Source organism: Lucilia cuprina, chromosome 5 (assembly GCF_022045245.1).
Source record: "Lucilia cuprina isolate Lc7/37 chromosome 5, ASM2204524v1, whole genome shotgun sequence".
Classification (NCBI taxonomy): Eukaryota; Metazoa; Arthropoda; class Insecta; order Diptera; family Calliphoridae; genus Lucilia; species Lucilia cuprina.
The window spans coordinates 40,848,599-40,872,221 of NC_060953.1; the positions used below are offsets into that span (position 1 = coordinate 40,848,599).

The window sequence follows — 23,623 nt, forward strand, 5'->3', positions numbered from 1 at the left end:
TTTAAAGGTACAAACTCCAGCTTTTGCCTTAGTAAACCAGATACAAATAAATATCATTCTTTTAGCTGTAGCATCATTATTATCAAGATGAATTTGAAAAATGAAAACAGTAAGTTTTTGAATATATTTTTTTCGTTTTAATTCTTGTTTAAGGCTGTGAAATAATAAATTGAATTAAAAGCATAAAAATTCAATTCAGTTTATACAAATTGTCTCAGTAAATAAATAAATATTTCTTTTGATTTGTGTTTTCTTTGTTTTTTTTGGATTATGATTTTTGTTTCATAAGAAGATACATTCATTTTATTTCTTATCGGTTTAATAAATTGTTTCTGAAATTTGCCTGCCAGTTAAATTAATTTAAAAAATAAAAAGTCAATGTAAATCATTTTTCAAAAGAAACGAATTTTAAATTTACATTTTACAAAAGAAAAGACTATAATTAAATATTTATTTGATTAATTCAATTAAAGTTTTTATTGTGATGATCGATTTTGATAAAATGATGTTACGCAAGTTTTAGATTGTAAGAAACGTTTAAAAGTGTTTAAGATAATGTACATCTTTTAGTATATAGTCTAAACTCTAGTTTATAATCCAGTCCGTAGTCTAGCCTATAGTGTAGTCTATAAACCTGTTTATAGTGTAGTCTATGGTCTAGTCCAGCTTATAGTCTAGTCCACTCTAAAGTCTAGTCCTTTCTATAGTCTAATCTATAGTCCACTCTATAGTCTAGTCTATAATCTAGTCTGTAGTCTATAATAGTCTGGTCTATATTCTAGTCTAGAGTCTAGTCTCTAGTCTGGTCTATATTCTAGTCTAGAGTCTAGTCTATAGTCTGGTCTATATTCTAGTCTATAATCTGGTCTATAGTCTGGCCTATAGTCTAGACTATAGTCTAGTGTATAATCTTGTCTGTAGTCTAGTCTATAGTCTAGCCTAAAGTGTAGTCTATAGACTAGTCTGTAGTCTAAGCTACAGTCAAGGCTATAGTCTAGCCTATAGTCTAGCCTATAGTCTAGTCTTTAGTCTATTCTACAGTCAAGTCCATAGTTTAGTCTATAGTCTAGTCTATAGTCTAGCCTATAGTTTAGTCTATAGTCTAGTCCATAGTCTAGTCTATAGTCTAGTCTATAGTCCAGCCTATAGTTTAGTCTATAGTCTAGTCTATAGTCTATTCCATAGTCTAGTCTATAGTCTAGTCTATAGTCTAGTCTATAGTCTAGTCTATAGTCTAGTCTATAGTCTAGTCTATAGCCTAGTCTATAGTCTAGTCTATAGTCTAGTCTGTAGTCTAGTCTATAGTCTAGTCTATAGTCTAGTCTATAGTCTAGTCTATAGTCTAGTCTATAGTCTAGTCTATAGTCTAGTCTATAGTCTAGTCTATAGTCTAGTCTATAGTTTAGTTCACAGCCTAGTCTATAGTGTAGTCTACAGTCTAGTCAATAGTCTGGTCTAAAGTCTAGTCTATAGTCTAGTCTATAGTCTAGTCTATAGTCTAGTTCATAGCCTAGTCTATAGTGTAGTCTATAGTCTAGTCAATAGTCTGGTCAATAATCTAGTGAATAGTCTAGTCTGTAGTCTAGATTATATTATATTCTTTGTCTAGTCTATATTATTGTCTATAATTTAGTTGATGGTATATTCTATATTCTAGTCTATAGTCTAGTCTAGAGTCTAGTCTAGAATCTAGTGTTTAGTCTAGTCTAAAGTCTAGTCCAGTCTAAAGTTTAGTCTGTGTTCCTGTCTATAGTCTAGACTCTAGTTTAGTCTGTATTCCTGCCTATAGTCTAGTCAGTTGTCTTGCCTATAGTCTGGTCTATAGTATAGTCTAATCTACATTGTACCCTACATTCTAGTCTATAGTTTAGTTTACAATTCTAGTCTTTAGTCTCATCTAAAGTCTAGTCTATAGTGAGGTCTATTCTCCAGTCTTTAGGCTAAAGTCTAGTTTATTAGTCAGGCCTATAATCTAGTATTTAGTATTGTCTATAGTGTTGTTTATAGTCTAACTTATTGTCTTTTCTATAGTTTAGTGCAGTTTTCAAACTTCAATTAGGGGTCTTCAACACGATTGTTTAAATTGTTTCGTTAATATTCACTCACGACCTTTGTTTTCTTTAAATGCCGACCACTGCTTGATATAGAGCAATAAATTTTTTAAAATCGGTATTTTCCGCTTCAATTAAAAGCAACAAATAAATTTTAAAATATCTCTAGTTTATGATTATTACTATTACCACAATCTTAATTGTGTTGTTAAAAAATATGATAATTTTTTTTTGTTATTTTACTTTCATATAAAAATTCATTTTCATTTGAACATACAAGCATTTAATAAAAACAAACTTGTAATAACAGATAGGCGAATGGTCAAAGTAAGATTTATATTATTATTAAACCAAAAAAATACTATTGTAATGATTTATTATTGTTTAACTCAACCATAGAAAATTATTTTAATTGATTGTTTTTTTTTTCTTATTTCTTTTGTTCTTTGCAGGCATAAAAAATATAAACAACTAAAATATATATAACTTTATGGTCAATAAAAAATTAAGGTAAGTTGTGAAAGGTTACGTGTTTAAGAATATAAAATTAAGAAAATATATTTTAAAAATATGTGGATTTAACACGAGTAAATTACTATAAGGTCTTGAATGTAGCAGTATGTGTTTATAATATGAATTTTTATTAAATATTTTACACAATAATAGTTTTTTTTTAATAAAAGCAAATTAAGCGTATTAATCTTTAATTGGCTATTCTTTAAAATAATAGATTTTAATAGAGTTCTCAATGGTTATTTAAATAATTAAAATATACTGGCTTTATAACCCATTAAAGCCGCTACAATTTTAGGAATTATTTAGGTTAACCTCTATTGTTTCACGCATATTCCAGAGCATAGTACAGTTACACTAGCCTATGATCTAGTCTTTAGTGTTTTTATAGTATGTTTTATGTTATAGTCCAAAATATCCTTGCTTATAGTATAGTCTATAGTTAAGTATAGTTTGTAGGTTAGTCTTCAGGCTATAGTCTAGTTTAAAGAATTATATATACTCTAGTCTATAGAAAATTCTATAACCCTTTATATATAAAGTCTAGTTTATATTTTAGTTTATAGTTCCACAGTATAGTTGAAGGTGTAGTCTAAAATCTAGTCTATTGTCCAGTCAATAATCTAGTCTTAGTAAAGTCTACATATAAAAATAGCCTACAGTCAGTCTATACTCTAGTATTAGTCTAGTCCACAATCTATTCTAAAGTCAAATCTAAAGTCTAGTCAATAATCTATAGTCTAGTCTATGGTCTAGTTTATATTCTAGTCTTGTACAGTATATAGTATAGCCAGTAGTCTAGCATATAGTCGATTCTATAGTCTTGTTTGAAGTCTAGGCTATTGCAGTATATAGTCGAGCCCAGGCACGGAACCAAGGGGTGGAAAAATCTAGTCAGTAGTCCATAGTCTAGTCTATATTGTCTAGTCTATATTCTAGTCTATATTCTAGTCTATATTCCAGTCTATAGTCTAGTGTATAGTCTAGTCTAAGGTTTAGTCTTTATTCTAACCGATTGTCTAGCCTATAGTCTAGTGTATAGTCTAGTCTATATTCTGATCTATATCCTATTCTATTCTGATCTATATCCTATTCTATGGTCAAGTTTAGTCTAGTCTACAGTCTAATATATATTTTAGTCCAAAGTTTATTGCCTAGTCTATAATCTAGTCTATAGTCTAGTCTATAATCTAGTCTAAAATCTAGTTTATAGTTTAGTCTATAGTCTAGTCTATAGTATTGTATATAGTCTAGTCAATAATCGAGTCTATAGTGTAGTTAATAATCTAGTATATAGTCTGGTCTATAGTCTAGGCTATGGTCTAGTCTATAGTCTGGTCTATAGTCTATATAGTCTAGTCTATAGTGTAGTCCACCGTCTAGTCTATAGTCTAGTCTTTAGTCTAGTCTAAAGTCCAGTCTATAGTCTAGTCTATAGTTTAGTCTACAGTCTAGTATATAGTTCATGCTATAGTCTAGTCTATAGCCTTGTCTATAGGCTAGTTTATAATCATTTCTATGGTCTAGTTATAGTCTAGTTTGCAGTCTAGTATATATTCTAGGCCATAGTCTAGTTTATAGTCTACTCTATAGGCTAGTCTATAGTTTAGTCTATAGTCTAGTCTATAGTCTAGTCTATAGTCTAGTCTATAGTCTAGTCTATAGTCTAGTTTATAGTCTAGTCTATAGTCTAGTCTATAGTCTAGTCTAAAGTCTAGTTTATAGTCTAGTCTATAGTCTAGTCTATAGTCTAGTCTATAGTCTAGTCTATAGCCTAGTCTATAGTCTAGTCTTTAGTCTAGGCTATAGTCCAGTATATAATCTAGTCTAAAATATAGTCTATAGTTTAGTCTATAGTCTAGTCTATAGTCTATTTTATAGTCTAGTCTATAGTATATAGTCTAGTCCATAGTCTAGTCTATAGTTTAGTTAATAATTTAGTCTATAGTCTGGTCTATAGTCTAGTCTATGGTGTAGTTTATAGTCTATTCTATAGTCTAGTCTATAGTCTAGTCTATAGTCTAGTCTACAGTCTTGTCTATTGTCTAGTCTATAGTCTAGTCTATAGTCTAGTCTATTGCCTAGTCTACAGTCCAGTCTATAGTTCAGTCTATAGTTTAGTCTAGTTTATTGTCTACTCTATAGGCTAATCTATAGTCTAGTCTATAGTCTAGGCTAGTCTATAGTCTGTTTTATAGTCTAGTCCATAGCCCGTTTTATAGTCTAGTCTGTAGTCATATCTATAACTTAGTGTATACTCTAGTCTATATTCTAGTCTGTAGTCTATGCTAGTCTATAGTGTAGTCTATTTTCTAGGCTAGTTTATGGTATGTTTTATAGTCTAATCTGTAGTCTATTCTATTGTATAGTCTGTTCTATATTCTAGTCTATAGTCTAGTATATAGTATACTATTTGGTCTAGCCTATTGTCTAGCTTATATTCTATTCTATAGTCTAATCTATTCTATGGTCTAGTCTATAGTCTTTCCTAAAGTCTAGCCTAAAGTCTTGTCTATAGTCTAGTCTATTCTCTGGTCTGTAGACTAGTAAGTCTCCAGAAATTAAAACTTCAGATTTATTTGTGTCTCGTTTAGTAAATTTGTACAAAATACGCCTATCAAACTTCTTCTAACTTTAATAACTCCTTGCCATCCTTGACTAATGTTTATTACCCCCTTATCCTTTACAAAATTACTAATATTATTAAGTTTTTTGTAATTATGTTTTGTCTGTGACGCATCCGTTTTGATAGCTTTACCACTGTAAAATAATTAAATTACAAGGGAAATTGTTTCGTAAACATTTGCAAACAGCGCAAAACCAAAAATTAAATTAAACACAAAAATTTTGAACAGTTTGTTATAAGAAGTTTGCCACAGGAAGCGTAGTGTTAAAAAAAAAATTGGCAACATCTGTTACAACAAACACAATTGAATTAAACACTTTTTGTTTTACGCTTTTGACAACCATGATGTGCAATTTGACAGGCTTAGTTTTGAGCAGTGGTAGTGGTGGTTAATTAATAAAGAATAGGCCTAATTTAATAAAAGAATGTTTGCTCTTTATGACAAGGTATTGTTTTTCATTGGATATGGTATGTTAACCTTTATCATTTGCAGAATTTTATACGGTTGGCAATCTAGACAAAAATTTCATAGAGAGAGTTTTTGGGGAATTTAAACATTTATTAGAAATCATTAAAATTTCAATCTTCTTCTCTGAGTGAGAAAATTTTTCAAGTTTTAATCTTAGTCTGACCCTTAAGTAACTAATTGGTCAAGACTTGTAGCATCAGCCCACAAAAACACATGTTATGTCTTTCTTTCCTTTTTTTGGGATTTTTTTTTTTTTCGTTCGACTCAATGAAAGTGGGTTGATGTTTTTTTCATTTTGACAATTCAATGATGTCCAATGAGTTATATACCGTCCGTTGAGTTTCTATAATTTGTTAACTGAAATTAAAAACCTTTAACACAAATTAAACAGAATTCACAATTTAAAACAATGTTGTCTGTTGGTTTTTTTTTAGTGAATGTGGGTTTTTTTCTGTTAAACATATTTTTGTTGATAGTGGCAGAAAACTCCTTAAAAACATATGCATGAGCAAAAAAAAAAGCAAAAAATGAAGAAAAAATTAAAAAAACACACACACACCCAGTTATTTCGTTTTTATATGTATTTCTGTTGTTTCTGTTGTTTTTGCTTAAAATGTCTAATATTACACGGTGTCAACGCATGATTAATTGTTACAAAATCAAGTGACACTTTAACTACATTTAAAGCCATAAAAACATTTTTGCTGTTGTCTCAGTCCACCCGTCCGTCTATTAGACTCAAACAGTAAAACCAACTAAAAGCTTTATAACTTCAACAAACATTTGCCATCTATGGTTAAATAAATAAAGAAGGCAAAATTACAAAAAAAAAAAAATATATAAAATATCTTTATATAAATAAACAAAAATTATGTGGAAAAAAATAATGAATTTTAATGAATGAGTCTTAAATACAAACATTTATTTAATAAAATTAATCGTTTTTTACTGAGTTGAGAGGTTGTTGCAATAAAGATAATATTAACATTTATATCACAAAAAAAGCAATGCTAGAAAAACAATTTTACTAAATTATGCTTATTTATAAAAAAACCCAAACAAATGAAATATTTTGCAAGATTTAAATGTTAAATTTATTGTTTGTTTTTTTTAATTTTTTTACAAAAATTGCAAATGTCTTTGTTAATTAAAAAAATATATATATAAGGACTAAATACATAAATTTAGTATTTGACAACAACAAAAAAATCAAATAAAAATTTAATACTTCAATTAAAACATTGAAAATTAGTCAAACATAAAGCCTCAAAAAAAGTTGTTTTTGGTTGCTGTATTAAACAACTTTAAAAGAGCTTTCATTGAAAAATAAAAAATTGTAATTTGTTTGTCTTGAAGCATTTTCTTTAAAAAGCTTTTTGACTTTTTTTGATGATACAAAACTTTACATAAATGTGAATAAAGATATACGATTGTGAAACTTTTTCTATATAAAGGTTTATTAAGTGAAAAGCTCCTAACTGATTTTAAGAAAAAAAAAATTGGAAAGCTAAAACAAATTCTAAATTAAAAGCGTTTAACAGCTTCAGAAAACTTTTTATGGAAAATCTTTCTAAATCCTTTTGAAGAAAAAGGTTTAAGGCTATTAAACGCTTTTAGGGAAAAATTACCATAAGCATTTTGGGAAAACTACAAAAAGCCTTTTGCGAAAAGCTTTTCAAGAAAAGCTATTGAAAGCTTTTTAAGAAAAGCTACTTAAAACTATTTAAGAAAAGTGTTACTAAGAGTCTTAAGAGGTTTTTTTCGGAAAGTGTTACCATGAACCTAAAGAGCTTTTTTTTCGAAATATATTCTAAAAGTAGTTTATAGAAAAATCATCTAGAAAAGTCATCTAGACAAACTTAGTTTAAAACATTTTTTAAAGAAAAAAACTTCAATTTGCATTTAACAAAATACCCAGTCAAAACTTTCATTGTGATGTAAGGGGTTAAAATGCTAAAACTTACTTACACAATAGCATTTTAAGTCATTATTTTAACACGGTGATGTCATTGGAGGCAAGTACTTACCACAAACGATTACAAGTAATTAGAAAAAGTTGTCATTGTAAATCGCATGAAAAAACGTATACAGCTTTTATATCTTTACTGGCAAGACGACTAATGAATTAGAAAGTATTTATATAACACATTATTAGTAAGACCTTATTAGACTACTTCTATGTAATCCAGGCGCTATCTAGTAGTCATTGAAAGGTATGTTGTTAGTAATTAATTTCAATTGAAAGCTATTACCCAGTTTTTGCTGGGTATCTTTAGATACTATTAAGGAAACAAAAAGTTGTTAAAAGCTTTTTTCTATTAAAGAATCTAGAAGTATTTTTAAAGCCAAGTTTACGAAAATTTTTTTAAAAGAAAAAGCTTCTATAAGTATCAAAGACAAAAGTTTTCATAATATTTTAAAAGCTTTTTAAGGAATCTTTTTGCTTTTAAGGGATTATTTTTCATATCTATATATATTTTCTGTGGGATGCTTTCAATAACGCTAAAAAAGCTTTTGATAGTAATTTGAAATGATTTGTTTTGTTTATGTATAAAATAAGGATGTTTTAAATAGAATTTTATAGAAATATTTTAAAGAAACCGTTATGCAAAACAAGCTTTTAATGTAATTTTAAATAAAGTTTTCAAAGTTTTCACATCTAATTGATTTGAAAGCTTTTGAAGAAAATAATAAAAAAAACTTTTTATGAATTACGTTTTTGAAAGCTTTTAAAGGAAATAGCTTTATACAACATTTTAAAGCTGAAATTCTTTAGATGTTGATTTTTTAAGCAAAATAAGTCGAGCGGGTTTAAACAAGCGTTTATATATAAAACAATTTCTTCTGCTGTATAATAGTGATCCTCTATATTCGTATTATACCTACCATTGCAATAACTGCTTACTACATTGTAAATAAACCAAAAAAGCACTGTTTTACTCTTTACGCAATCTAAATTAATAGGTCTCTAAATATTTTGCCTCGTAGACCTAGTACTTATATGAGTGTATGTGTGTTTGTATATATTGATTTTTATCTTTCACTATTTAATTGTAAAACGATCTATAATTGTCTTGGCTTCAGACAGATAATGATCAATCACCATGTTGACTGCTGCTATGAAACAAAAAATATATATAAATATAAAAACAATATATATAATGAATGGGGCATCAACTACCGACACAGCCAGTAGCAGGCTTCATAAATTTAAACATGTGTTGTGCTGTGCTGTGCTGTGCTGTGCTGCTCGTTCGGTTTGTATTTCTAAATACATATTTAGTTATGTATAAAATGCAAGTAGCAGCCAGTATTTATGGTTTGAATTGTATTTTCTACGGAACAGTGAATAAATATAAAGAAATTGGCAAAAATTATTGTTTTTTTAATAAATTCATTATTTAGTAGACGAAAACAAGTTATTTTTTTCTTAGGCTTTTGTAAAGTAAATCAATAAACGATTTGTCATTATCAAATTGGGTTTTTAATTACGCTTGAGTTATTAAATGAATATAAATATATATATTTTCTTAAGATTTTTTATATTCATATATAAATAATTTATAGGCAATACATATATAAACAGTTATAAAACCAGAATTAACATTTAATAAATGCATATGTATTGGTTAAATTTTCATGATCAGTCAAAGAATAATGAATAAGTTTAAAAAAAATCTGAATAAATTTATAATGAATTTTAAATATGTTTATTAAAATCGTTTAAAAAGTGAATACAAAGACCTGAATACATTGAAATAAAGGTGCGAACAGGATTGAGTAAGTTTATGATAACTTAAAAATTGGTTGATTATTTGGAATCTGAACTAAACAGTTTCATACTAGAGTCTACATATCAAGGTTTTTTATAAGATTTAAAAAAAATTTAAAATTGAAATCTGTTTAACAATATCCAGCTGTTAGCATTACAATCCATTCCTTTGTTTTCTCATAAAAAAACTTTTATAAAGAAGTCTTTGTCAAACCACTCATACTTGTTAATATTCTCATCATAAACTTTAAAGTTTTTTTTTCCTCCTTTTCTTGATTAAACTTTATGATTAATCTTAACAATCTTTGTTAATTCAATATGCAAAATAAAGTTTAAATATAAATATCCACTTAAGAGGCAACGAGAGAGAGAGAGAGTGATATAGAAAAAAATTCACAGTGTTTAAAAGCTTTTAATAATAGGAAACCACCCAGGAATGTGATGTGGTAATTGTCAAGCGTTTATGTTGTCCCAGACATCTGATAAATCTTTGACAATTCATACTCTTTTAGAATTTAATAATGTCACGTAAACATACGATTATTTATCTCTTGGACAGACCGACCACCCACTAAGTGGAAAAAAGAGTTTCATTTTATTATCGCAGTTAAACTTACAAAACAGGGTACAGTTATTTTGGTACTGAAAAATATGTAAAAAACAAAATAGATTCTTAAAATAAATTGTATTTTTGTTTAGAAACAGAAAGGATAGAAAATTTTAAAAGAAAAGAATTAATTGAAATTAGATTTTCTTTTTTAAATTTATTCTATTTAGCATTGAAAACCTTTTTACTTTAGACTAAGCTTTTTCCTTTAAAAAGAAATATTTTTTTTAAGAAAAATTTGTTTTAATCGAAAAAATTTCAATGAAAATCAGTTTTCATTGTTTAAGTCATTTTTTGCAGGAAAAAAACATTTTGTACCATAATTTGCCATCAAAAACAGTTTTCAGAGAGAAAAAGCTATCATCAAGCTTTTCATATTTTTTTTTTTTCAATAAAAAAAATCTATGGAAAAAGCTTTGTTAATTAAACGCAAGTATTTTTTTGAAAGAAAAAGCTATCATCAAACATTTTATAAAAAAAGCTTTTTTTAACATAAAGATTCTATGGAAAAAAACTTTTTTAATTAAACGCAAGTATTTTTTATAAAAAATTAGTTCTAATCGAAGAAATTTCACAAAAACACTGTTTTTATGACAAAAGCTTTTTTCCAAAAAAAGATAAAAGCTTTTCTGTAATGAATAAATCTATTAAAAAGCCTTCATCAAGCTTTTTATTAAAAAAAGACTATCTTCAATGAAAAAATAAATTCTATGGAAAAAGCTTTTTTCATTGGACACAAGTAAATTTTGTAAACAAATTAGTTTTAAACGAAGAAACTTCACAGAAACATTGTATTATTAAAGTCTTTTTATAAAAAAAACGGTAAAAAGCTTTTATTTCATCAAACTAAACTTTTTTAATGAAAAATATTTTTTATTAAAAAAACTTTTTTTACAAATTTTTTTTAGAGGAAAAGTTTTTCTTTAATGAAAAAAAATTCTATTAAAAATCTTTCATTTCATCAAAACAAGGTATTCTTCAATATACAAATAAGCTTTTTTAAATAAAAAACTTTTCCAAAAAAAGCTTTTTATTTAAATTGTTTTATGGCAATACAGTTTTTCCATAAAAAAGCATTCTGCCTCAAAAATAATATTTCTATTTTAAAATGCATTAAAATTTTTTTATAAAAAAGAAGCTTTTTTCGACAAAATATTTTAAGAAACACAGAACCCTTGTAACCAAAAGTATTGTCCTGTAATAAAAGCCAAAAATAAACATATTTTAAGAAAGCTTTTTTATTAACAAAATAATTTTTTCATAAAAAAGCTTTTCACTTTAAATGAAAAGCCATGTAAAAGCTCCTTGGATAAAAATAAGCTTTTTTATTAACAAAATATTTTTTCTATAAAAAAGCTTATCACACCAAACAAACTTTTCATAAAAAAACTATTTTCAATAAAATATTTTTAATAAAAGCTTTTTTACAAATAATTTTTATAATAAATAGCTTTTCCAAAAAAAAATCAGAAAAAGCTCTTTTTACAAAAAATATAAACAAATTAGGCTTTTTACTCCTTGTTATCAGAAAAAGCTCTTCTTATTAAAAAATATATACAAATTAAGCTTTTTACACCTTGTTCTATGAAAAAAAGCTTTTTGCTATTTTAAATAAAAGCTTTTTTACCAGAATAATTTTTATATTAAATAGCTTTTCAAAAACAAAGCTCTTGTTATTTAAAAAAATAAATACAAATTAAGCTTTTTACTCCTTGTTATCAGAAAAGCTCTTTTTATTAAAAAAATATATAAACAAATTAGGCTTTTTACTGTAGTTCTATAAAAAAAGCTTTTTGCTTAAATAGAATTTTTCTATATAAAGCTTTGAAAACGCTTTTGCAACAAAATAATTTTTCTATGAAAAAAGCTTTTCTTTTTTAAAAAATAATATTGTTTTTCAAAACAAAATTGCTCTGCATTTTTTTCTAAAAAAAACATTTTTCGTCAAAATAATTTTTATCATGATTTATTTGTGAAAAAGCTTTCTTACACAAAAATAGTTTTTATGAATAAGCTTTTTTATCAAAAATCTTTTTTTCTGAGAATAAAGCTTTTTTTATTGAAAATATATTTTTTTTTATCGACAAATGTAAACTTTTTAATGGGAAAAATTAAACATATTCATAAAACTATTCACGATACTAGTCTTAGTTGAAGTTGGTGCGAGTCTGTTCTTTCCCTTTAACATTTAATAGATTTTCAATTTTCCTTTAAAGCTTCTAAAAATTTAATATAACTTTTACCCCAATAGCTTAAAAAGCCACTTAAAAATCCCAAACAAATCACTGTAAAAACATCCATTTTTTGTCACACATTGAAAAAGAAAGGATTTTAATTTGTTAAACATTTTGTCTACTAAAAGCTTCCACTTAAACCTTTTGTTAATCTCAATCATTTACAGTCAGTTACTCTATTGTGCAGATAAAAGAGACAGACAACAATTTAGCCGTGTTAAAAGCTTTCCATTTTATTTAGCAGAAAAAAAAAACTAAAAATACTTAAAATTCATCATGCATTCACTGATTTTGGTGTAGTAGTAAAAGAGTAGCACATTTACTTTAATATACAATTGATGTTTTGACAATTTATATTAATTATGGAATACACCAAAGAGCATTCAACAGAAGCTGTGGCAGGCAGCAGCAGGCGCAGCATCACTTGAAAATAACAACAGAAAAACAACATTACCGCAAAAACATTTGTGGTAGTCACTGGGAATATAAACACAGTTTGTTTCATTTTTTTCTAAATGTATTTATTTGTTTTTGTTATTTTTTGGTTTCGAATAGCAACAAAACAAAAAAAAACTTGTCTAAAAATTCATTAGGTATCCAACACGCGCCACATTACAACTGCCTGCTTGCCTCCAACGCGGCAGTAATATATTTTTTACCCTAGACACACAATATCACTCACTCAGTCACTCATTCATGGCCAGACTGAGTCTCAAGTCAAACTGAACCAAACAAAAAAAAAACCCACAAATATTTACACACAGTGCTTTTTGTTGTTGTGGTTGCAAAAACAACATATTGCCATAGTTCCTCCATACATATCACTCCTATTTAGAGATCTATTCCCTGCACGGTAACTTTTTTCTTGTTATTGTCAGAAACAAACTTTCTATGATGGAGATGTATGTTTGTTTACCAGTATGGAAGACATCATCCGCAGCAGCAGCAGCTTCATTATCCATGTGATACTACTTTTTTGCGATTTGTTCGTATGTTGCAGGTCTGCTTTTTGTTGTTGTTGTTGTTCTTTTTTCTTGTACAAAGACAAAGTTCAGTTACCACCAGATCTAGTGTAGCAGTTTATGCGCCTCACGTTTTCTCATTTACAAAATGACTAAATATCATTTACTCGTAATGTAAACTCGTATATTAAATATTCATCTTGTGCAAAAATATCTGGTTAAAACTTCCTCACAAAAATACAAACATACATACATACACATACAAACAACAACAAATAATAAAAATATATAAATTTAAAGGTAGGGTTAAAATATCTATTCACTTACTCATTCACTTGCCTTCCAAAATTCTCTCACTCGCCACCACAGCAACCAACACCCAAGTGAGCAGGAAAACATATGTAAAAAAAGCTTTTTTATTTTATGTTTTTTTACCTTTCAACTGTTTTTTTATTTTGTATTTTGGTGGAATAAAAATAATAAATTTTACAAAAAATAAAAATGGGGAAAAATCATTGAATGAATAAATTAACAGGTAACTGATAAGCCAGTACTAAAGTGGCCATAACAAAGTATTTTAATTAAAAAAAATTTTGTTGTTTTTGTAGGGGAAATGTAAAATAAATTGCAATAAACTTTTTATGAGGAAAACGTGGGGAAAGAAGTAGGGAAGAAGTGCAAATTAATTTAAAATATTTAAATTAAAAAAAAAAATAAAATTAATATGGGAATTGATATCCTTAGCATCTCTCAAGAGAGATGATGAAATTTAATTTGTTTAAAAAATTTAAGGCAGAGGACGACACCACGCACTTAAGATAGATGTATAGGTAGATAGATAGATAGATAGATAGATAGATAGATAGATAGATAGATAGATAGATAGATAGATAGATAGATAGATAGATAGATAGATAGATAGATAGATAGATAGATAGATAAATAAATAAATAGATAGATAGATAGATAGATAGATAGATAGATAGACAGATAGATAGATAGATAGATAGATAGATAGATAGATAGATAGATAGATAGATAGATAGATAGATAGATAGAGAGAGAGATAGATAGATAGATAGATAGATAGATAGATAGATAGATAGATAGATAGATAGATAGATAGATAGATAGATAGATAGATAGAAAGACAGACAGACAGACAGACAGACAGACAGACAGATAGATAGGTAGTTAGTTACTTAGTAAATTATGTAAATTAGGTAGGTTCCTACACCAGAGTCTCTGAAATCAGTCGAAATATGTTTACCCAGGAAAGAACATACGAAGACACCCTAAACCGATCTTTGAGAATTCCTAAGATGATTTTGTTTTTAGCTATGATTGAACCGAAATAGGACGGGATGTCAAAGTTAATCGTTGAATCGTTCAGGGCAGACTAACGGACTCACAAATTGCTCTGGTCACCCCTTTTTTGTACAAACGCTTGTCATAATTTTAGCAAACATTTTTATGCATTAGGGAAATTTTTAACATTTGCTAAACTTTTTGTGGTTAAACTAATGTTTAAAACGTGCACAAATTATTAACTAAATACACAACACAAACCGATATTAAATACATATTGACAACAAAATGTGGTAGTTGGTTTAGTTTTTGTTGTGTATTTTTATACGGAGTATATTTCATACAGCCGGTGGTTAAAACTAGCATTAATCATAATTTTAAACATTTAATATTTTTGAGGTGGAAAAATTGCAAAATAAGCTGAAAATTGCAACGAAATGAGCAATGAAAAGCGCATGAGAGGGTGGGGGTGTGGTGGTAATATGATAAAAATGACTATAGCTGAAACGAATTCAAAATTTTAGACGTTTCTGGTCGAAATCGAACCCACTACTTCAAGACTGACAGTTTAGTAAGCTATCAACTAACCTATCAGAATCACTTAGTTTAAGGTGTAGTTCATAAGCTCTTCATTATACAAGGATTGTATAGGAATATTAATGATTTTGTTAACATCTTTAATAATATGTAAGATTTTTTTTGTTAAACTGTGAAAATTATTGCTTTTGTTTTCTTTTCATGCCCAGATATTTTCTATATCTTTGTCATTGAACAGGATATTAACGCAAAATGTCAGGATCTAAAGTGTAGTTAAGGAACAAAAGAAAACGCGAAATAAATTTGATCTTTATAGGCATTTGATATTTATGGTCTTAAAAATTACTGACCATAAAGCAACCACACGCGACATTAAAGCCGGCCTAAGTAAATAAAATGGTAAGAAGACTAAAACTCATACAAAAAAAAAAAAAATCATGCTGAGGCTACCCTGCAGTTCAGGGTAATGGTACAGAAGTAATGATCTGGTTATAAAATTAAGACTTTAATAGTACTACAGTTGATGATGGAGATGATTTAGTGAAAAAACTTTTTTATTAAAACTTTTTTCTAAAGCAATTTTCTATAAAAAAGCTTTTTTCCATAGGACAGTTGTCTATATAAAGCTTTATCAATAAATTATTTTCAATAAAAAAGGTTTTTGTATAAAAAAAACTATAAGTATAAATAGGCTTTTTGTATCACAAGCTTTTTGTATAAAAAGCTTCTTGTTAAAAAAATATATTTCTTATAAAAACTTTTTGTACCCAAAGGCTTTTTGCATAAAAAACTTTTTGTACCAAAAGGCTTTTTGTACTAAAAAGCTCTTTTGCATATTTAAGCTTTTTTAAAAAAGTATTTCCTAAGCTTCTTTGAAAAAAGATTTTTTCTAAAAAAGATGAAAAAAACTTTATGTTTTCAAATAAAAAGCTTTTAGTATAAATAAGCTTTTTATATTAAATTTAAAAAAATAACTTTTCGTATAAAAAGCTTTTTGTTTTAAAAAATATTATGTACAAAAACTTTTTGCATATAATATGCACTTTTTGCATAGAAAACTTTTTGTAAAAAAAAGCTTTTTGCATAAAAAACTTTTTGTACAAAAAAGCTTTTCTAAAAAAGTTTTTTTAAGCTTTTTTACTAAAAAAGATTTTTTTCTGAAAAAAAAGAGAATGGAAAACATTTTTTATTAAAAAAAACTTTTATAAATCTTTTATTTATAAAAAAAGCTTTTCCCATATGTTTTTATAGAAAAAGCTTTTACTTTCTTTCTCTCTCTTTGTGAGAAACTTTTCTTTAATAAAATTATTTTATGTAAAAAAGCTTTTTTTATTAAAAAAAAGTTTTCATTGAACAGAGCTATTTCTTAAAAAATACATAAAAAAGCTTTTCCTTCAGTCTCTTTCTATAAAAAATCAAATTAAAAAGATTAAGTTTTCAACTTTCTTCTCTTTGAATATCTAAGACGTCCCTGTCTACATTACTTGGAGACACCTAAGTGTAGTTAACTATACTATAGGCCCTATAGTATAGGGATACATGGACTCTTGTGTACAGCTAGATGTTAGCAAATAAAATTTTGCAAATCTACTGACCAACAGAATGAGAGAGCGAGCGAATGGTGGCATTTGGCGGTGGTTGTGGCAGCGGCACCTGTGCGTGTGTGTGGTCTTTATGTGGTCATAGAGAAGGAAAACAAAACATATAAAAATAAAAATTGCCACAGGCTTGCAAATATACCAGCATACCAGACAGACAATACTGCAAAGAAACATACACTTACAAATTTTAGACAGATGAGGATTAAAGGAGTGAATTCTAGGTTTTTAGAAATTTGATCAATTATTTACGAACATAATCTGAAATTACTTTAAAACTATTGGTCTGTTATATGAAATCTTTTACAAATTTAAGGTTCATCTTAAAAATGGTCCTTCGAACCACAAACAAATTTGTGGGTCTTTTCATACACATACCAAGAAGTAAAGAATTCTTCGAATAAACATACACAACTTTAATCTGCATCATACAAATCAAAAGAACGTTTCATAGAAACTTCCGGAGGAACCAAAAAAAGGTCCTTCGAACCTTACATAAATTGGTGATTTTAACAAGCATTTAACAAGCAGTAAAGATTATTTCCTTTAAACATCTGCCAAAAGAAGAGTTGAACGTACGTGAGTGCGATTGTAAAACGTTATATAGTAAAGTTTTGTGGGCAAACTGAAACTAGTATTTGTGTATAAATACTATAACAACTATATGTATGTATATAAAACTCTCTAAAGGCCATAAGGAAGGTATTTTATATTCACGCGGTCGTTTTATATTCATTTGTAGGCTTCACAGTTAGGTTTTTAGAATTGAGATGGTGTTTCGTTGGCTGGTAGGTCGGTTGTCGGTTGTCATTTGGCAAATTGAGTTTGTTACAACAACACTTCGCCTTTTGCCACAAAAAAGCCTATAACAATAAAACAAAAACAGCAACAGAACAACAACACCTATTTAAACATAAGGCCAATAATAGTCCATAGTTATACTTGATGATGATGATGCCAATGAATTCAAAGGGTCTACTATTAAACTAGGAAGGTGGAAAACACGAGTAAGAAAAAAAAAGCGAACCTTTTTATCGTGGCCAACTTGCGTGTCAATGTATTAGTGATAATTTAACCATAAACTAACAGTCTTAACGTAATTGTGACAATTCTATGGGGGATTAAGCTTTAATTACAAACAATAGATTTTCGTAAAAAGGGGATTATGTGACAATATAAATATGTTAAAAAAATATGTTTATGTAGATGATGGTATCTAATAATAAATTAATATGAATGTTACAAATATGTTGAAAGGAAAGTTTAAAGCTTAATTAATAAATGTTTATTGGTTCATGTAGAGATAAAAGCGAAATATTTTATGTAAAATAAAGTGATTTGTGAGGTAAATAATGTTATGCGGGCCTATCGATAACTCAAACAGGGCGACTAACATTTTTGTTATTTATTCATAAGGGAAAGATAACAACTAGTCATTTAAGGCCCCTCGTTGTTCCTTCTGTTTTCAATTTGCTCAAATTTTCTTTAAGTCCTAATATAGGTTAGAGTAGGAGCTGAAATTTATAAACAAGCAATGTCCAGCATATTCTACAAAGTGTCTAGGTTACAATTTGACTCTTCACATAAAATCTTCAGAAATTATCACGATCATTATGAAAATTATTATAAGTTTCATTTGTAAAGCTTTGCCGAACAAACGAAATGACATACAACGCGGTATAGATCATTTTACTATGATCTCTGTTGCGTCATCTACTCATCCAACTTGTTATAGATTTTATAGTTATCTTGACCACCAATAGACATTTTTTAGACTCTTAAGAAAAATATTGTCGGAAACATTTAAAAGAAGTAGAAATTTGATAAGATCGTCTAGACAAATAGCATTCGAAAGATATAAACAAATACTCAAGACAATTTCTGAAGGAAGCTATGGCTAAAGTAAACCAAAAAGGGAAAAGAGAGTTACGATCTCTGACTTCTTGTAGTGGCTTTTATTAAGAGCAAACATATATCGCAGAAGTTTCTCCTAAATTATGAAAATGAACGAATAACAGATCATTAAGTAATCGAACGTTTGCAGTATATTTTCACTACAAATTCACATTATTGAAAAGCTGAAGTTGTAAGTTATAATACTAACAGCGATCGCGATTTTAAAAAATGAAGATGAACGGATAACAGACCATCAATTAAACGATCATATTAGGTATATTTTCAGTAAACTTTCCATAATTTGAATCATTAATGAAAAGCCAAAATCTTTAGTTATAAAACAGTGATCGCGATCTTTGAAAGATCTATTTAACCAAGATCTTTCTCTTTTTAAGATTATGTAGCAGAGAATTTTCCAAACAAATGAACGTTTCAGAGGGACCATCAAATAACAGTGATCGCGATCTTTAAAAGATCTATTTGTCAAAGATCTTTCACTAAGTTTCAGATTATGTATCAGAGAATTTTGTAATAAAATGAACGTTTCATAAGGACCAGCAAATAATCGATCGTTTGCAATATCGTTCCAGTACACATTTCAGCATAAAAATTCCTTAAATAGTAAGATCAAGTCAAATATCATTCAGCCAAGACAATTGTGAATAATCTTTGTGAGACTATTAAAGGCGAGGCATGTATGGCACAGACAAGAGAGAGAGAAGATCGTTGATCTTAAGTGTAGAAATATGGACATAACGTTACGATTATGAATTAAAAAAGGGAACTATTATCTTATATTCTATTGCTTCGAGGACAACTTTACGCCATCTGATATCGTTTAAGTTCATGTTTTAATGATCTTCTACATTTCAGTGATCACGCTATAAATAATTTCGGAAATACAAGTTCGACACCTCGGAAAAGCAATTGTCAAGATCGTTATTATGTGCAGAAACCAAAAGTGATCTTGTTTTTTTTTTTTGGAGAAATTAATGCTAACGATCGTTAATGTGTATAGAATTTCGAAACAATCAAGGGAGAATGAAATAATTAAAAAAAATGTGATTTAAGAAAATTTAAATTCAAATTTATTCACGCTTTTCAAATATGCCTAAGACTCGTGAACTATTTAATAAAACTGATTTATTCACTTTTAGATTTACAACCACATTTAGTCATAAAATAAAAATCTACTTGAATTCACTTAAAATTTAATAAAATTCAATTTTTCAATTTTACTACAAACAAAAATCCAGTTAACAACCCTTTAACCAAAAAACTTTGTTATTTGTCTCTTTTATTTTAGTTACAACACCACTTCAATGCCATAATCCTTTTGGCCATAGACGAAACTTGATAAAAAAAATAAAAAAAGAAACCAAACGGAAGGAACTAGACAAAGGAGCAGTAGCAACGAAACGAACAAAATACACAAAAATGCCCTCAACATTTAAAGCAATTGATGCATTACCATCAGCAACATCATCAACGGCAGCAGCCGCTCTTGCCTCATTGTCAACAACATATCGTTACAATAACACCATACTGTTGCCCTCCTTAGAGGAAAGGCTACAAACACCACTCTCCTCCTCCTCCTCAGCAGCAGCAGCAATAACAACCTTCTCAATATCGCCATCAACAGCAGACGATACAAGTGAAATCAATAGCTCAACTGGTTTAACCTCTATATCCCATGTTGCATCCGTGGTAGTTTCGAATTTCCTGCCTTTATCATCAACATCCTTATCCTCTAGTGATGACGACACAACGTCTGCAGATGACACAAAATTTTCATCTACCTCTTCATCGTCAACAATAGCAGCAGCATCAGCGTCATCATCATTGCCATTATCGTCAACAACATTTTATCCCTCCTATAGTCCGCCAGTTGTTGAAAGTTTAGTTGCCAGTTCGGCTGAAGAGTTTAGCAATAATTTTCGGGATCTATCATTTGATATTTTCGATGACAATGACAACGATTTGTTTGGTTCACCATTGGCATTCGATGCCAGTGAAAATGGTCTATGGAATGGACGTTTTGTACCGCCACCACCACGGCCACCCTTTTTCGTTGATGAACCAGTATTGAGTGATGGTTTGACAACATGTGATTTGTGCTCCTGGGCAATGCCAACAAAAAGTACATTTATATTTGAAGGCACAATGGGTAAGTAAAGAATGAACTAAAAAGTAATCACTATTGTTGATGGCATATGATTCTTTGACTTGTATGTTGTTAGTAGTACTATGTTCTTCTGTTGTTGTTTTTTACTGCTTCCACATTTATTTTATATTTTTTCGATATATTTTTTGTCCTTTTTTTGTGAGGCAATGACTGAGTGAATGAATGAATGGATGGCAATGTAGAATGACTACTTGAATTTTGTATGAATACAGGGACTTTACTGGCACTCATACAATAAAATGTTTTTAAAAAGTTATATGTTGGAATTTTTCTATAAGTTTGTTACGTTTGTATGGCATGCAACAGAGAAAAAAAAAAACAAGAACAAGTGGAAAAAAGTTGCACAAAATGTTTAAAAACGACAAGTTTCAAACGTAAAATTAAATTTATTTGCCAATAAAATCAAATAGTATTGTAGATGAGTTGCTAAGGGAGTGTGATAGATGGCATAACAGGAAAAAAAATGCATTTTTATACCAAGAGGTGGGCACGTGAGTGGTTTTTGAATTATAAGTCATACTTGTGGAACAAAGTGACAATTTGGTTGATCTCTATAAATTTAAATTTAATTTAAATTCAAACTTAATATAAGAAAACTTCATAGTTATGAGTTCACAATTTTTATTGTTAAATAAAAAGTTGTTGTTGTGTCTGCTTTTCCCCAGTTAAGGGACTAGTTCATTAAAATCACTGTAGATTTTCTTATTTACTGCCCAGCAAAAGCTTGTAATAGAAAAAGTTCTAGTGAAAGTTGTTTTTGTGTCTCCTTTTCCCCAGTTAAGGGAATAAAAATTATTCTAACACATTGATGACATAGTTTGCAAGTACTTCCACTCTCGCTTATAAGTAGGGAGTTAAGTAAGTATTAACCATGATCACCTCTTAATAAGGAGATAAAACAGCCGACGAGGATACTTCAACTACATCTTTTATGCAAAAACAAAATGTCATGACCAAAAACGTTACTACAAGTTATTACTCAACTACTTCTAAGTAATGTAGAAAGCGACAATTACAGCTTATATTGAAAAATAAACTGTAGCTTAACTGCAAGTCATAACCGTTCTGCGCTGGGCTTTTGACACCCTACACCGCTATGTAGGGACGGTTTTTGGGGTTTGTGCTAATTGCAACACTCAAAAAAATGCAACACCCACCTTAAAGTATAGCAGAATCACTTTAAGGGTACCATTTAGTCCGTCCATCTGTATGTCTGTCTGTCTGTTGTCTGTCTGTCTGTCTGTCTGTCTGTCTATCTGTCTGTCCAAGTAAAGCTTGTGTGTACGCTACAGGTTGCAATTTTCAAGATTGATGAAATATTGCACATAATCTTCCTTTGACCCAAGGCCAAACACTATTGAAAATGATTGAAATCGGTTCCTTATATCCCCTAGCCTCCATACAAGCGTACTCCCCGAAAAGGACTATTGCGCTCAAAATTACGTTAAACGTTCTATTATGTCAATCTACACCCACCTTAAAGTATAGCAATGGGCCAAGAATCACTTTACGAGAAGATTTAAGTCCGTTCGTCTGTCTGTATGTATATCTGTCTGCTGTTTGTCTGTCTGTCTGTCTGTCTGTCTGTCTGTCTGTCTTTCTGTTTGTCTGTCTGTTATCTGTCTGTCTGTCCATGTAAAGCTTGTGTGTACGCTACAGGTTGCAATTTTCAAGATTGATGAAATTTTTCACATAATCTTCTTTTGACCCAAGGACAAACACTATTGAAAATGGTTGAAATCGGTCCATTATATCGCCTAGCCGCCTTACGACCGTACTCCCCGAAATGGACTATTGGGCTCATAATTACGTTAAACGTTCTATTATGTCAACAAAAATTTCTAAACTTACTTTTTAGAACTTTAAATGACTACCGATTTTTGTAATGATTTGGCTTCATACGAACACAACTTCATGAAATGATTTTAAAGTCAAAATTCATATGGTCGGCTATGCCCGACTATACATTCATATTAGTTTAAAATCAAGCTTTTAATTAATATAATAAAAACTCCCTAATTACTAGAGATTTTATATGTATTCTCCAGACCCTCGCAAACCCAGCTTCACTTGACCATCTCTACTTATTCGTTTAACTTTCTAACTGATTGCTCATCTATTTAAGATTACGTCTGCTAGAGGAAATGTGTATATATGTATATAAGTTTTAAAAATTTTTATGAAACAAATTTTAAGCTGAACATTTATGTTCTTTTTTCCTCTTTTTTTGGGGAAATGCATATTTTCTATATGCTCCTCTTTTTTCGTATACAAAATTTTAGTATTCAAACTTGCACACAATGTTGAAAAAGTATTTAAATGAAATTTAAATTCACTCAGTTAAACATATATATAGAAAAAACGAGAAAACAATTTTCTATAAGTTTTTTTTTCTCGAAATAAAATGCAATTCAATTTGTTTATAAGTTAAGCCAAAAAAAAAAGTTTGTCAAACTTAAATGACATTGAAAATTGTGAGAGAAAAAAATTATTAAATTCTGTTGGAAATTTAAAAATAAACTTTAAATATATAAAATTAAATAAAGTAAAATATAAATTTAAACTAGGAGAAAATAAAATCAACTCGACAAAAATACTAAAAAAATACTACTAGTTAGCTTCTTTAAGGGCTTCTAGGGAAGTCAAACAGTAAGCTTATCCAAATTTTATAATAATTCCTAAAAAGCTTTTAACAAACATTCAAACAATACTATTAAAAAAGCTTTACGCTTCATAGTTCTACACAGTTTTTGTATCGTGGATGTTATTCGAAATTTCTGGAAAAGCGTAGATTTCTTTCTGCAACTGTATGATAAGCTTAGCTGTTTAAACGTTAAATTTTATATTTTTAATCATTATTTTATT

The 23,623-nt window shown here is 28.7% G+C and overlaps 1 protein-coding gene across 2 annotated transcripts in view; it reads left to right on the top strand.

Moving 5' to 3' along the window:
- Positions 1-23,623, top strand: part of LOC111680566 (lateral signaling target protein 2 homolog) — a 74,243-nt gene that overhangs the window by 43,391 nt on the left and 7,229 nt on the right. The window contains exons 1-2 of one of the 2 annotated variants that reach the window (XM_046952994.1): positions 2,504-2,561; positions 19,880-20,740. In XM_046952994.1, the coding sequence (XP_046808950.1) occupies positions 20,011-20,740 (730 nt within the window). In that variant the 5' untranslated portion in view covers positions 2,504-2,561; positions 19,880-20,010. Of the gene's footprint in view, positions 1-2,503; positions 2,562-19,879; positions 20,741-23,623 lie in introns of those variants that run through there. The other variant, XM_046952995.1, reaches the window with a different exon arrangement.